The 16,360-nt window shown below is 35.3% G+C and overlaps 1 protein-coding gene across 1 annotated transcript in view; it reads right to left on the bottom strand.

Moving 5' to 3' along the window:
* Positions 1-228: 228 nt before the first annotated feature.
* Positions 229-16,360, bottom strand: part of LOC144442097 (uncharacterized) — a 28,471-nt gene continuing 12,339 nt past the window's right edge. Inside the window, 2 exon segments of the mRNA XM_078131366.1 lie at positions 229-1,157; positions 9,704-10,206. Coding sequence (XP_077987492.1) covers positions 569-1,157; positions 9,704-10,206 — 1,092 coding nt within the window. The 3' untranslated portion in view covers positions 229-568.

Raw genomic sequence — 16,360 nt, 5'->3', positions numbered from 1 at the left:
CATATTTTTTTTTTGAAACTGTATTTGTTGTACACATTTAAAAGTACATTGTAACATTATTTTTCGACTGTCGCACAAAAAATGCTCACGTTGGGATTATAAAGTCATATTGTAATGTATTGTATTGTATTTTATTCATATGTACCATTGTAAGTAAGATCACTACCATGAGAAAAGAAAATCTTTCAGAGGAACATCGAAAATAAAATTAAAAATTTGTCCTCGAAAATTTATTTGGTTAGCTTGTCACACATCTTGTTAAGTTTCTCTCTTTAGTGGGAAAACCTTGTTACAAACATCTGACCATTTGATTATGTTCTGTGGATTATATAGGTAATATTTTCAGTGTGCTGCTTTGGTGAAACCTTTTCTTTAGTATAGTTTCTGTTAAGTGCCTTCGGGCAGTCACTTTCCTTTAACCTTTTGCAACATCTACATAGAATGTATTCTATATTTCCAGCTTCTTTTTATATTCTATCAGACTACCACTATACTTAAAACCTTCACCACTTTCTTTACATATAACCATGCTTTCATTTGTGTGGATGTTTTCACAGTGATACTTTCTTTAAACCCTTGTATGGATTCTTAAATGTTTCTTAAGTGCACAGCTTTGAATAAACCCTTTACTACACTCTTTACATACATATGGTCTTTCATTTGTATGGATTCTTCTATGTGCCTTCAGTGCACTGCTTTGCGTAAACCCTTTACCACACTCCTTACAAACATATGGTCTTTCATTTGTATGGATTCTTCTATGTACCTTTAAATCGCTACTTGTATTAGCCCCTTTACCACACTCCTTACAAACATATGGTCTTTCATTTGTATGGATTCTTCTATGTACCTTTAAATGGCTACTTGTATTAAACCCTTTACCACACTCCTTACAAACATATGGTCTTTCATTTGTATGGATTCTTCTATGTCTCTTTAAATGGCTACTTGCATTAAACCCTTTACCACACTCCTTACAAACAAATGGTCTTTCATTTGTGTGGATTCTTCTATGTACCTTTAAAATGCTACTGCTATGGAACCCTTTACTACATTCCTTACATACAAATGGTCTTTCATTTGTATGGATTCTTCTATGTATCTTTAAATTGTCACTCGTATTAAATCCTTTACCACACTCTTTACATACAAATGGTCTTTTAGTTGTGTCTTTCTCCAAATCACTACTTATAGGAGAACCTATACCAATCTCTGACTTTTTCCTTCTGAATGTCATACATGTACAGTGATTTTCAACATTACTATGTTTGTTGTTTGGGTTTACTGAAGTTTTACACAACATGTTTCCTTTATCATTAATGTCTGAATATGAAGTATCTATCCTTTCTACAGTATCTCCATACAATGTGACATTCATTATTTGAGATGGAAATGGTTCACTTATGAGATTTTCTGCAATAACAGCCCTATGTTCATTCCTGTCCTCACACTGTAAGCACTGAGATTGTATGTTTGTTGGTTGATTATTATCACTTTCTTTTTTCTCTATTGTTATGGAGTTCATCACATAATCATCTGTACTTGTATTTTGTACAAAACCTGTATCAACAGAATTGTCAGGAGAGCCATGATTGTTTGTTCCACATTCACGTGCCCAGTCTGGTACAGTTTCAGAATGGTTTTCTGTTCTTAATAGTTGGTGATTATCAGCTAGGTAGAAGTCGGTTCCAAGTTCTTGGCCTGCCATCACCTCCCCTGAGTCTTGATAATACTGATCATCTCTGGTTTCTGATTTCACACATCTATACTGTCCAGTTGTCATCGCCTCTGAGTTTTGAAGATACTGGTCACCTATGGTTTCTGATTTCACATGTTTGTCCTGTCCAGTTTTCATCTCTGTGTCTTGTTGATACTGGTCATCTATGGTTTCTGATTTCATATATCTATTAGTAAAACATAGGTAGAAATGTTAAAGAAATAACTGATATGTTAGATTGGCTTGTACCTTAGTAAAGAGTAAATATCACTTTTGAGTAATACATGGTTTTCATACAGTCTTCTGTGATTGGCTTAGACCATGTCACATGGTACAATATACATGTATGAACTATTGACCCATAGAGACCTTAATTCACATATTCAATGGCCACTGTTATACTTCTAATTTTAAGTAAATTATTTATGTTGCATTGGAGTCCTATCAGACCAATGAAGGCTTTGATTATACATTTGAGAGCTCTTGGATGACTTACTGAGACTATATTGTGTATACTGTATTTATATATAATCCCATGAAATCAATGTTAGTTTTACGTCATAATGCTCCGAGTATGATTCTGCGAACTAATACAAATTCAAGCCAGTAGGCGAGAATTTGTAGCTCGCGGAATCATACAAGGAGCATTATGACGTAAAACTAACATTGATTTCATGGAATTATATACATGTATTTATCACATAACTAAGTATTTCCCCGTATTTTTCTGAAATTTTAAATCGTATTTTACGAATACTGTATAATTTCATCTCACTATATTCTTCATCGCGTATTAAAAATTGGCGCCCAACAGCTATGCAGATTACATAATTGCGTGACCAGTCGCGAGGTCACGAGTCAAGCTTACCATATACATGGTATCGGTCGTAGTCATAGTGTTCTGTGGTTTCTCAACCAAAATTATCGGTTATAACCTTGCGATGTACATGTAATATCGAATTAAGTTTAAAACATAAGTAGAATTTGTCTGAATACGACTTTTGTGTCGTCATTTTAATCATATTTTCTCGGGTCTGTAAGTTCGGAGATCTGAGCTCGACGGAAAGTAAGCTTGCCGGCTGCTGCTAATGCTACATCGATAATCTACGTGATTTTTAACTAGAATAAATCAAATAAAAATAAAAGTACCTCTATGTATCAAACTCATGCCATCCAACTTGGATACATGTAACGTAATGTATGCATTTACGTTTTGAAAGCACATAATTATTACGATAAACTTGATTGTAGCGTAGGATTGGCACAAACATTTGAACAGTACGGAGAGAAAATAGTTCGGTAGAACAGGGGTGATATGTTCTGAAATCACCCCCTGTTTGACGTCACACAGTAGAAGATATGCATGTATTTATGTGATAAATCACAATATTACAACACATACTTATTTTTGTGTAACGACAGACATGAGTCAATAACCACAGTGTAATTTACGCTCATTTGTGGCTCACACTAAGGGCTAACATTGTGAACACAGTATTTTTTGGTTAGTAATGTTGAAGTGACATACATTGGCACTGATATCATTCAAATATTTACATACAATTACATGGGCAACATTTAGACGACATTCATGTACGGTAACACCTGAAAAGCTAAGAAATTTCTCCTCTTCCAATGTTCTCCCCAGGATTTGTTGATAGGATATAGGCTCATTAGCACAAAATAACATAAATTTATGTGACAAAATAATTATATTCCTAGGTAACTTAATGATCAAATCAAAGTACATCACAATATCAGACAAAAGTAGTACTAGTACCTACACTATGACTGTGAAATACATGTAAATGCAAAAATTTGAATTCTTGCTGCTTTCCCAAGGAGTGTACTTAGCCATGCATCATGGACTGTACAGCGTTTTTGCTGAGGTTGGGAAACCACGGTAACAGAAAGGACTTTACCTGCATGATGCCCTTAACTAAAGTACTACACAATGTACATTGTAGTTGTGATTCCATTTGGTCCCCATTACATTCACTACATTCGTCCCAGTTCATCTCATCCCAATTTCATTTTGTCCCACTTTCAACTTGTCCCAATCATTTACAAATTTAAAAGATGAATGTCGCGATTCCTCTGCAATATTCTTGAAAGTCTCTCATGTAGTGAAACAGTTACCACAGTAGTAATAGTCATGGCATTGTTTGATTTATTTTCAAGTAAGTATTGAGCTTTTTGAAATTTGGGATAAGTTTTTCCCCAGACTGTATTTAATATTAGTAGTGTTAGGAATCCCCTTCTCTTTATTACTAACGGCCCTTTTCAGGGCCACAACATCCTTCAACAAGCAACCTATCGGTCAGAATAGCTCTGCTGTTCTTTTTATTTTCAATTTTGGTAACATGTAGAATGGTTCAGTTGTTCAGCTCTTCACTATGCAGTTTTGTTTTAGCGATGTAATAAAGTGGTTAGTGGTTTCATATGATGTCTCAATATAAACCACATTTTACACAGAAAGTTGGTAAAATATTGTACTTATATACCAGTCACCATTTTATAAAAAAATCTACTGATATGAAAATGAAAATTACACAAAATCTCAGAAAATAATGACTGGGAAATGCACACACACACACACAAAGGATTTTTGAGGTTGGCTATAAATAATTCCAGTGTCTTACAGTTTTAACCCTGGAAAAATTTAATGATGAATGAAATAAACTAGGGATGTAAAATAATTTTGACGCAATTCGAATTCGGCGATCAGGCTAAAAACGTAAACATGTACTACAAAGGTCAATTCAAGCTAAATAACAATGGTAAGATAGCAATGCATGATTAGCCGACATCTACATCAAATTTTAATCAGATTGGGCACACAATACGTAGAATTATGACTATAGCACATTTTGAAAAGTGTCAGTTTACTTAAAGTCTCGTGCACTGATTTCCAATATGGCGTCGGTCACAATGCTCATTAATATATTAATTTTTTTGTTAAATTACAAAAAAAAAAAATCATCAAAAATAGAAAAGATGTGCTGACATGAAATTAACAAACCCGAGTAAGCTACCCTCTGCACATCAACACACCAGATATCAAAGCAATCTGACAAGTAGTATTTGAGGAGATGATGAAAATATCATTTTTGAAAATTTTTTTACAAAAAAAATGAAAATGGCACAGATCAACTTGGCATGAACAAATCAGAATAGCCTCCCCCCAGGGAACATGTACACCAAATATCAAAGTATTCTGACTGTCACTTTCAGAGAAGATGATGAAAATAAAAAAAGTTGACGGACACCTTTGATTCACTTATACTCTATACTCTATACCCACCTATACCTAAAGCTATGCTTTCAGCTTTCGCTGACAGCGGAGCTAAAAAGAGAACTACATGTTGTATAGTTTTACCAAATAAAGTCTTGAGAATAATCTCCCGATATGGATAGAAGAAATTTTCAAGACAAAAACACGAAACACACCTTAAACACCTTGGTAAATTATAAATAAATCCAAGAGAAAATACAAACGGTGGTTTTCCTCTAGTAGCCTCTGTTTGTAGATGTCTACAAACAAACATGAGGTTGTAGTATGGGCTCACCAGCTTCTCCAGAGATAGCTGACATTGCATTCCTCAAACTGGTCATTCAGACTACACCAAACTGACTGACACTTTTCAGTACCTCCACAAACAATTATGCCACCCAAATTTGGACTTTAATGGGTTGTTATTACAGGCAAAACAATGAGGTATGAACGGGCAGCAACAAAGAAGATTTCCAAAACAAATTGAAATTCTTCTTAAATAATTTGACTCAAAGAGGATACAACAAATCAGAATTGATCCGTTCGTTAGGTCCGTTATGAGGGGACTTATCTCCAAAATCAGACACCAACTCAAGAGATTCCTCAAGTCTTCAAAACAACATATATAGTCCCAACATCAAAGCGTCTAAACTAAAAGATGCATTAACAAAACATCGGGAACTGCTAGAAAATAATGTAACCTTGAACCAACTCTACCTGACCAAACCAATCATAGCAGAGGAAACATGTTGTGCTGGAACCTGGAACCTGGCGCCTGTCACCAGCACATTGTGCACATCGTACACATCGTGCTGGTGACAGGCATGACCTTTGACCCAGGCTTTTGACGTCCTCATGACGTGTTTCGGTGTCAAATATATACACGTTCTTATTACCTTTGAAATTGATTGCTCAAACATTATATCAAAACTGTTAACTTACGTGTGATAGCTCATGTCTTTTCCAACAAGTGGGCGTACCCACATGTACACCGTCACGTTAAAGTTATGGCCACATGTACATGTATGATGTATGGTGTAGTACAAGCACGTTATGCTGCTGACAGGCACCGGTCATGAGACACTCCAAAATCTTAAAGACATACTTTTCACAACTAAACTGAAGTCCTCTGTCTCCAAATGCAAGGCTGAAAGTAGCCTTGCTGATCATAATGTGATTGAAATACTAGCATCTCTGCTTGATGAACAATATTAAATGTTAAGCCATACAAATGCGAGAACGTTGTATTGTTAGACATTACTGCAACTGAACAGTGATGATTGACCACAAAAGCCAGTCCAAAACATCTTAAAAGAAGGGTCAACTAGGTATCGACCAGGGGACGTATCATCAATGTCTTCCCTGCTGACCTACCCTAATACCACGGTCAATAACATTGACAAACCGGACACTTGGCTAACTGACCTTTAAACCAATTTATTATACCAATTTAACAAAATAATCAAGTTTGAACCAGCTTTGGAAAATGCTTCCACTTATTAACAAACTTGAATTAACAACCCTGTGGTTATATGGTAAACGCGATTGTATAGATTGCAATTCACTTCGTCCCAATTTCAAGTCGTCCCATTTCAACTCGCCCCAATTTCAACTCGCCCATTTTCAACTCCCCCCCCCCCCCCCCCCCCGACAACATTAGTAAACGTTTATACATCTAAACGATGTTGACTTCGGCAGTTTCTAGCAGTTACGGGGATGCCGTAACTGCTAGAAAATTTGTAACATGCGTAGGAACTAGGATGCTAGGTTGTATCCATGAAAATAGTTCGTAACTCGCCATCATTACTACTGCGTACACACTCAACTCATGCAACTATGTCGTCCGAAATGATGGTAAGACCGAACACTCTTTTTTGAATGTATCACTGTATCACTCTGTAGTTGTCTTTCTTGTTCAACAAACTTTAATATACATGTGCTAATAAGTTTTTTTAATAAATTTATTTGTAAATACGTTTTCAGTAGGGAATTACGTAGACGTGGTCACAAATAAATGTAATAAGCATAAATATAGCGCACTACTTTGCTCTGAGCAAATATTCTTCTGCTCTGAGGTAGGATGAGGGCTCAGTCTCAGCTCTGATCGATAAAGTCACGATTACTACAAAATCTTTTGTAGTAACCGTGATAAAGTCAAGTTTATCAGGAATATTTCGAACGGGCCGTTCGTGTACATCTTCATATACATGGACGTTTTAACTTGTACATGATGAAAAGGTCATCAGGATAGCTTTAACCTTTACGAAATGATTGATTTGGACAATATCTTTTAAGTAAACCTCTCAGGGTCTGACGTAGGGTCTAATCTCTGTAGGCTCTGCGACCTCTGTGATAGAGGGCCCCTCTGTTTGAGAAGTCAACTCTACCGCTGATTTCAGCACATCACAACAATTTTTTTTTTTACTTTCTGTTTGAACATTTTTTTCTCAAGCTATTACGAAATTATTCGTTTTCCTCCATCCAACGACAGATTTTTTTCTTTCACCCCCCCCCCCCCTCCGAAATCAAATGGTTCACCCCGAAATGAACAATGCAGACCATATATTAAACTGACTTACTTCATTGTAATAGACGTAGACTGTGATATATCATCACTTAGGGTGTCATACTCTGTCGATGTCTCCATTTTGACTTGTCTCTGGCTAACACCACGGGAGAGGAAGCCATGACTGCGGTCACCATCTTGTTGTTGACAATCACTTGGGAAACATTCCTCACAGTACTGTCTGTGAATTTGTATAATGTGTAAAGCAAACACACTACTTGGAACTTCTGAGTAGCCAATAGCTTTACTGTTATGCCACACATCGTACGTAACATCTAGATCGATCAGTGTATTGTTTGCACTGACGGGCGCCGCCATGTTTGATCGAAGTAAACCGTGGTGTATTGTGGGATAGTTGGCACTCGCCAGGCAAGCTCGGATTCATATTGAGTACATTCGATTCGCACAGATTGAGATTGACAGACAGAATGACAGATAAAGAAACACGTATTAGATAGACACACAGACAGATTTGAAGTTCAACATTTTTGACAGAAAAATACATTTTAAACGAAATTTGCCTAGTAATGTCACTATTTCATGAACACTTAATGTACACATTCCCAGAAACATGCCCACCACATTTCAAATCAAACCAACATATACCTCGCAATCGCAATAGTTTTATAGTTCCACATATTTGTCTTTACTCTTAAAATACCTTTTTATATCGAATTTGCATATCCTGAGAGCGATGGATAGCATGTAAAGAATCATTCTTTATTGACACTTGCCGTGACGATTCCAACATAATTTCAAAAGTTTGCTTACAGTAGTTTGAAAGATTTAATCATTTTGTCTCACACACACACACACACACACACACACACACACAGAACCATACCTACCCACTCCTGTATATTAAACTCATGATCAATTGAGTTCTGCTAAAAAATGAATTAGTCTTGTTATCATCGAAGAAATTGTGCCTGCTCGGGGCATTCTGGATAACAGTTGGAAGACAACTTTTTCAATTTGATGGTGCTGAATATAAAACATGCCTTCTAAACAAATTTTCAGTAGGATAATTTCGAGCTGGTCACCAATCTCAAATCCCTTCAAACACATTTTTTGGTGATTAAATTCAAAAATACATGCAAAATTTGATACTCATAAAACTTGGTGTAAATACATGCAAAGTTATTTATTTCAGGGCAAAAGGCATACATTCCATGAGATAACATTTTTCTTGTCTGCTAAATGAACAACTTTTGTACTGTAAAATTAACTTTTATTGAGAAATCATACAAATTAACAATTTTATATCAATTAAATGCTTATTAGTCAATGAAATTTAATAAGCACAAATTTTACTCCGTCAATAAAAGATGTACATCAAATTCCAATTCTCATAGGCAAATCCTTGTAAAACAAATAAAAATCAAGGAAAAATTACCCAAATTATGCTAATGAGAGGATTTAATAAGCACATATTTATTACTTTTCATGAGATTGTCCAGAAATTTGAAAAATAATACCTTGAAAAACCAGACAAAATCGATACTTCTGCCAAACTGTAACATTTTGTTTTACTTAATATGTATCACTGTAAGGAAAATCACTACCATGAGAAAAGAAAATCTTTCAGAGGAACATGGAAAATAAAATTAAATATTTATCATCTAAAATTTGTTTGGTTAGCTTGTCACACGCCTTGTTAAGTTTCTCTCTTTATTGGAAAAACCTTGTCATAAACATCTGACCATTTGATTATTTTCTGTGGATTATATAGGTAATATTTTCATTGTGTTGCTTTGGTGAAACCTTTTCTTTAGTATAGTTTCTGTAAGTGCCTTCGGGCAGTCACTTTGTTTGCAACAATCTACATTGAATGTATTCTATATTTCCAGCTTCTTTTTATATGCTATCATACTACCACTATACTTACAATGTTTAACATACATGTATTCTTTACATATAACCATGCTTTCATTTGTGTGGATTTTCAGAGTGATACTTTGTTTAAACCCTTTACCACACTTTCTTTATGTAAAATGGTCTTTCATTTGTATGGATTCTTAAATGTTTCTTCAGTGCATTGCTTTTCTTAAACCCTTTACCACACTCCTTATATACACATGGTCTTTACAAATGGATTCTTCTATGTCTCTTTAAACTGCCATTGATATTAAACCCTTTACCACACTCTCCACGTAAAAATGGTCATTCATTTGTATGGATTCTTCTATGTGTCTTTAAACTCCCACTCGTATTAAACCCTTTACCACACTCCTTACATACATATGGTCTTTCATTTGTATGGATTCTTCTATGTCTCTTTAAATCACTACTGCTATTAAACCCTTTACCACACTCCTTACATATAAATGGCCTTTCATTTGTATGGATTCTTCTATGTGTATTTAGATTGTCACTCCATTTAAATGCTTTACCACACTCCTCACATACAAATGGTCTTTCATTTGTATGGATTCTTATGTGTGCCTTTAAACTGCTATTGCTATTAAACCCTTTACCACACTCCTTACATACAAATAGTCTTTCATTTCTATGGATTATTATGTGTGCCTTTAAAGTGCTGTTCCAAGTAAATTTTTTACCACACTCCTTACATACAAATGGTCTTTCATTTGTATGGATTCTTATGTGTGCCTTTAAACTGTTATTGCTATTAAACCCTTTACCACACTCCTTACATACAAATGGTCTTTCAGAATGTTTTTCTGTTCTTAATAGTTGGTGATTATCAGCTGAGTGAAAGTCGGTTCCAAGTTCTTGGCCTGTCATCACCTCCTCCGAGTCTTGTTGATACTGGTCATCTCTGGTTTCTGATTTCACATACATATCCTGTCCAGTTGTCATCTCCTCTGAGATTTGAAGGTACTGGTCATCTATGGTTTCTGATTTCACATGTTTGTCCTGTCCAGTTGTAACCTCCTTTGTGTCTTGTTGATACTGATCATCTGTGGTTTCTGTTGCCACACCCTGTCCAGTTGTCACATCCTCTGTGTCTTGTTGATACTGGTCATCTGTTGTTTCCAATGTCACACATCTACCCTGTCCAGTTGTCAGATCCTGTGAGTCTTGTTGATACTGGTCATCTATGGTTTCTAATGGCACACATCTATCCTGTCCAGTTGTCATCTCCTCTGAGTTTTGAAGATACTGTCCATCTATGGTTTCTGATGTCACACGTTTGTCCTGTCCACTTGTCAGATCCTGCATGTCTTGTTGATACTGGTCATCTATGGTTTCTGATTTCACATATCTATTGGTAAAACATGCATAGAAATGTTAAAGAGATAACTGATATGTTAGATTACATGTAGTTTGTACCTTAGAAAAAAGTAAATATCACTTTTGAATAATACATCGTTTTCATACAGCCTTCTGTGATTGGCTTAGACCATGTCACATGGTACAATATATGAACTATTGACCCATAGAGACCTCAATTTACATATACAATGACCACTATTATATTTCTAATTTTAAGTAAATTATGTTGTAGAAATTTTTCCCTTTCTATTGTGGTTTAATTGTTGCCACTGACATAATATTCTACATTTGTCTCACACATGCAGCGTTTGCTCTGGCTGTGTATGGGGGTTAGTCACTCTGGCTAATGACAACAACAATGGTTAGCTGAAAATGAAAGTCACAAGTCCACGGTGGGTGGGTTGGGGGGTTGTAGTGTTTCAGAAGCTGAAGTAAGATTTTAGAATTGAAATGTCTGTATTTGGTGACCCTTTTAAATCATCATATGCTAAAATCATGAAATATTTGAGTTGATATGTGTGGACTTTCTGTTAGCAAAAGTATGATATTGTTGCCTTTATATTTGTATATTACTAGAAATTAGAATAAGACTTGTCCACAGAACTTTCTGTATTGTAACCCTTCTCTAAATCTTTTAATCTCTCTAAACTCAATCTTTGCACACTGAATTTTTTCAATCACAGTTTTTGATTCATTTCTCAGAAAAGCTAAAATTGTTTCAAACTAAATATCCACAGATGAGTAGTTTCAAAACTGTGAAAAGTTGTGTATATGTTCTGACATACACATCTCGACAAAATCTTGTATACATGAGACCTGCTATACCTTGCTGCTCAGGACTCCAAAACCCTGCGATAGTTTGTGATGTCATTACCCACTATTTTGGAAAATACATGTTTTCATTGTCGTACAATTTACGATACAAACTACTAACTAAAAGTGTTTTCAGAGTAAAGTTGAACAGAAAGCTAATGATCATACAAAATGTCACCATTTTATCAAAAGGTATATGAGGCTGTTATGCTTTTTTGACAATGCTGAAGAATTCTAGTTGAAAGTCAACATCATGTTTGGCATGTAATTCACACATTACTGTACACAGATATCAATGTATATCATCAGCTTTGGTCGGTTCACACTTCGTCTTTGAAAATAGTTGAGTATTAATGGAGTATATAACGGTGACCTCTGAGATAACTCCTAAGCAGTGAATAATTTTGACACATTCGCTAGTTTGTCGCTCGTTGATGAAAGGCTTGATTCCAAATTTGGAGTCGCCAGTTTGCCTAAAGTAGCATAAAACTGAGTCGCCAGTCAATAAATAAATTTGATAGTTGACCATCTCATCGTGCAATCAGCGGCACAAACACTGCACATGCATATTCAGTTGAAAGAAAATTCAAATAAAATCATTCTGTGAGAAAGCATTGTAGGTGATGCATAATTACCATATGTAGAAACCAAGTGTGAAATTGACAAGGAATGGATAGTTCTGATTATGGTGCGAGTTGAAGCCTGAATGAAATTGACTATCACAGTAAATTTTTCTCCTCTACAGACAAAATGTGGAACCGACCTTTGTCCATGTACTTTTAAATACAACAGTGACATTGCATCAAATCAATTTGTGTTGTTTGACTTGGTATACATGTATGTTATAAGTAAGTGGAACTACATTGAAGATTACTGCATATCTCTTATTAGTATGATCAGAGAATAAGACACATTGTACTAAGCAGCCATTACTGTATGTCTGTTTGATCATTTACTATCATAAGTTTTGTGATGTCAACGACAGTAATGGTGTAGAACAAGACAGAAAACATTGAAGCACATTATTCCCATGATTTATATCTAATTTAGACAAATGACCATACAAAATGTATCAGATAAGAAGTACATGTAACGTCAAGTTTATGATTACAGATAGATCTGTAATCTTTTGGTACATGTAGCATATTTACTGACTGGTGATACAGAATACATGGAATGATTTTGAATTCATCCACTGGAATAAAAAGCTTGTAGACACTATGTTTTCATCACCAGCTCATCTCCCTTTTTGGGAAAAAACACATTGAGCAATTAATCTTTAATCTTTGTATTACGAAGGTGTAAATTTTGTCCAGTCAATCTAGTGGAAATTTGGCCGAACCAAGACATAATTGAAACAGAAAATAACTTTCAGTGCATCTTGCTCAGACCTTTATGCTGTCATAATTTTATTATCAAAAAAAAATGTTTCATAATATGTAAAAAAATAAAATAAAATTATAATCGCACTAATAATGATTTTCCAATATGTCCAACATTTAATATTCATTTACAAATGTAATTGTGAACACCAAACAAACTGTTGTCTATTCAGCTTTGTATAAAGAAATACTGCAGATATAAAGTGACAAAGATGTGTATTTGTTTCTTTAAATACCTCTTTGGTCCACATTAAATACATATGCTCACTGTTTGGGTTGATTTGTTTCTAAAAGTCTTGGATCAGCACGCACCTTTGAAAGAGAAACGTGTCCGTCATCTCTGTCTACCTGAATGGTGGAATAAAGAAATTGCTGATGCCATTCGTATTCGAGACAGAATTGATAAGAAAAACGATTATGAGGCCTACAGATATTGGAGATCAAATGTGAAAAGGTTGATTTTTTGCACAAAACGTTCTTATTATAACAACATCCCGTCTGCTGATCAGACGGACATTCACAAATTTTGGAATGCATTCAAAGATATTTTTCCATCAAAGAAGGTTGCTACTGCAGAACAATATGTAATTGGTCAAAATTATGTAAGTGATCCATCAGTGATAGCAAATTCATTTAGTGATTATTTCAAGTCAGTTGTTAATGATCATCTACCGACTAACAACTCAGGGACATCAAATTCCACTTATAATTTTGATAAGATTATCGAATTAGTTGATATGCGTAAAAGTCCGGTCTCATTTCTTAATATTCCATCTCTGTCGCAGGACTTTGTTACATCTCAGTTGTTGTCACTAGACACTAAAAAGTCCACTGGTACTGATTGTATTCCAGCTCAGTTTCTAAGGATGTCAGCGAATGTTATTGCATCTTCTCTTACTGGTGTACTCAATCACTGTATTAATAGAGCTCATTTCCCCTCTATGTGAAAACTAGCTAGATTAGTCCCAGTCTATAAAAAGGGACCAAAAAACATCCTAAGTAATTATCGACCAATTAGTATTCTGCCTGTGCTATCGAAAATCTTTGAACGTCATATTCATAACAGTTTTAGTGCATATATGGATTACAATAATCTGTTCCTCAGTAACCAATCAGGGTTTAGAGCGGGTCACTCATGTGAATCAGCTTTGATTTCTCTCGTAAGTGATTGGTCGCAACAAATAGATAAAGGGAATCTGACTGGTGCCGTACTTTTAGATCTCAGTAAAGCATTTGATTTGGTCAATCATAAAATTTTGCTTTCAAAGCTCAAACTATACGGTTGTACCGATCATGCATTATTATTTTTTAATTCATATTTGACGCATCGGAAACAATATGTGAAATATAAAGATCATTGTTCTGATATTACAAATGTAGATGTTGGTGTCCCACAGGGTTTGATCCTCGGACCCCTGTTGTTCATTACATATGTCAACGATTTACCTTTATATTTGAATGATACCAGTTCCATATCATTTGCTGACGACACAACCGTATATGCTTCTGATAACAGCATTGTTAAAATTACATCAGCAATTAACAAAGATCTAACGAGTATTAGTCGCTGGGTCTCAGACAATAAGCTCTGTATTAATGGTACCAAATCTAAATCGATGTTGATTACAACTGTACAAAAACGATCACACTTGCATACACAGTGTCTTGACGTTTCTGTTAATAATATACAATTAGACTGTGTAAAGAGCGAAAAATTACTTGGTGTTATGTTACAGCATAACCTGGAGTGGTCTGATCACATAAGGTATATAGAATCCAAAGTAAAGCCAAATCTATATCTTTTATCGAGAATGAAACATTTCCTTACAGTACATTCCAGAAAAATATTTTACTGTAGCTTTATTCTACCCTATTTATGCTACTGTTCTAATGTGTGGGGTACTACATCGGCTGTTAACATTCAAGTATTAGAGCGTATTCAAAGACGCTGTATGAGATTAATTCTAGACACTGATCATACAGTACCAACAAAAGATCTTTATCTTCGTCTAAAATGGTTACCCCTGACATTAAAACTACAGTTAAACAGACTTGTCCTTGTATTTAAAGCTATAAAAAAAGTTGCACCTGATAATGTAAATGCTCTGTTTAACCTATACTGTCCCACACGAATTTTACGGTCAGTTGATCAGTACCTTTTAGAAATACCTAGAGCTAAAACTGAGTTTTTTAAAAAGTCATTTACAGTAAGAGGAGCCAAAGAGTTTAATAATCTACCTGTACATTTGCGTAAAATAGATGCAGTTGATGTTTTTAAGAGGGATTGCTATAATTTCTTATTTACAAAGTATGTGGATGAATCATTTTAAGTCAATTGTACTTATTGTATCTGTAAATGTATTTTAAACAGTCTATTGAAATTTTATTCCTCTTTTGATTGTCACCAATGTCAATTTTTAGTGTTTGTTTGGTATTGAATATTTGTAGTGCACTGTATTGCCGTGTATGTAATTGTGTTGTTATTTTGTATTTTGATGTATCTCGACCTCCACGAAAAGAGGTTTAAAAACCTATGGAGTTATCGAGATTAATAAATAAAGATTAATAATAAATAATAATAATAATACCTAGAGAGCTAGACTTTGGTGCAATGTGGCACTTTCTCGTCAACCAGCCTCATCTGCAAGAAAAAGCCAAAGGATCTGACAAACTTTTCGGGAAAGGCTACAGGATGTATTGTGCTGGCCACGTCAGTAAAGTGCAATACCACCACATGTCAGATGACTCTCCTTACATCTACCTCAAGGCTGCTTTTCTACCATCAATGAGGTAGAGTTTAACATATACTACACACATATCCATTCAACAGTCCACCCTGAACATTCATTCTGCAAAATTTTTCTGTCCTGTCTGGTATTTGTTGTCATGTTGCAGCATTCCTGTTTGCCTTAACACAGAACAGCACAAATATAAGCACACCGTCCTGCACATCACTACCTCAGAAGTGGCATGTACCATACCAACCAGAGAAAGAAGAATATCAAATTTACCAATCAGTGAAGCCCAGTTCATAAAACATGACCCAAGAAAATCCAACAAAAGAAAACCAAAACCAAGACAGATCGACCCACGGCCAAAGAAACTCTAGAAAAACAACTGCGATAGAGTGTTGGCACTAAGATATAAGCTTGAAAAGCTTGAAGAAAAGGGCAAACCAACGGCATTCCTTCACATACTGCCATACGCCAAACCCAGAACTGCCATTGTTCATGACCATGACTACTTGGCCCATCCACAACCCACAACATCAGAAACGACAGTAAATCAACCACCAAATGAGAGCACACATGATAGCGCGACCAGCCAACAACAACTGCAGTCAACCCCATGTAAACAGATCAGAGAAC

This window comes from Glandiceps talaboti, chromosome 11 (genome assembly GCF_964340395.1).
Source record: "Glandiceps talaboti chromosome 11, keGlaTala1.1, whole genome shotgun sequence".
Classification (NCBI taxonomy): domain Eukaryota; kingdom Metazoa; phylum Hemichordata; class Enteropneusta; family Spengelidae; genus Glandiceps; species Glandiceps talaboti.
This window is presented reverse-complemented; position numbering and strand designations above follow the sequence as displayed.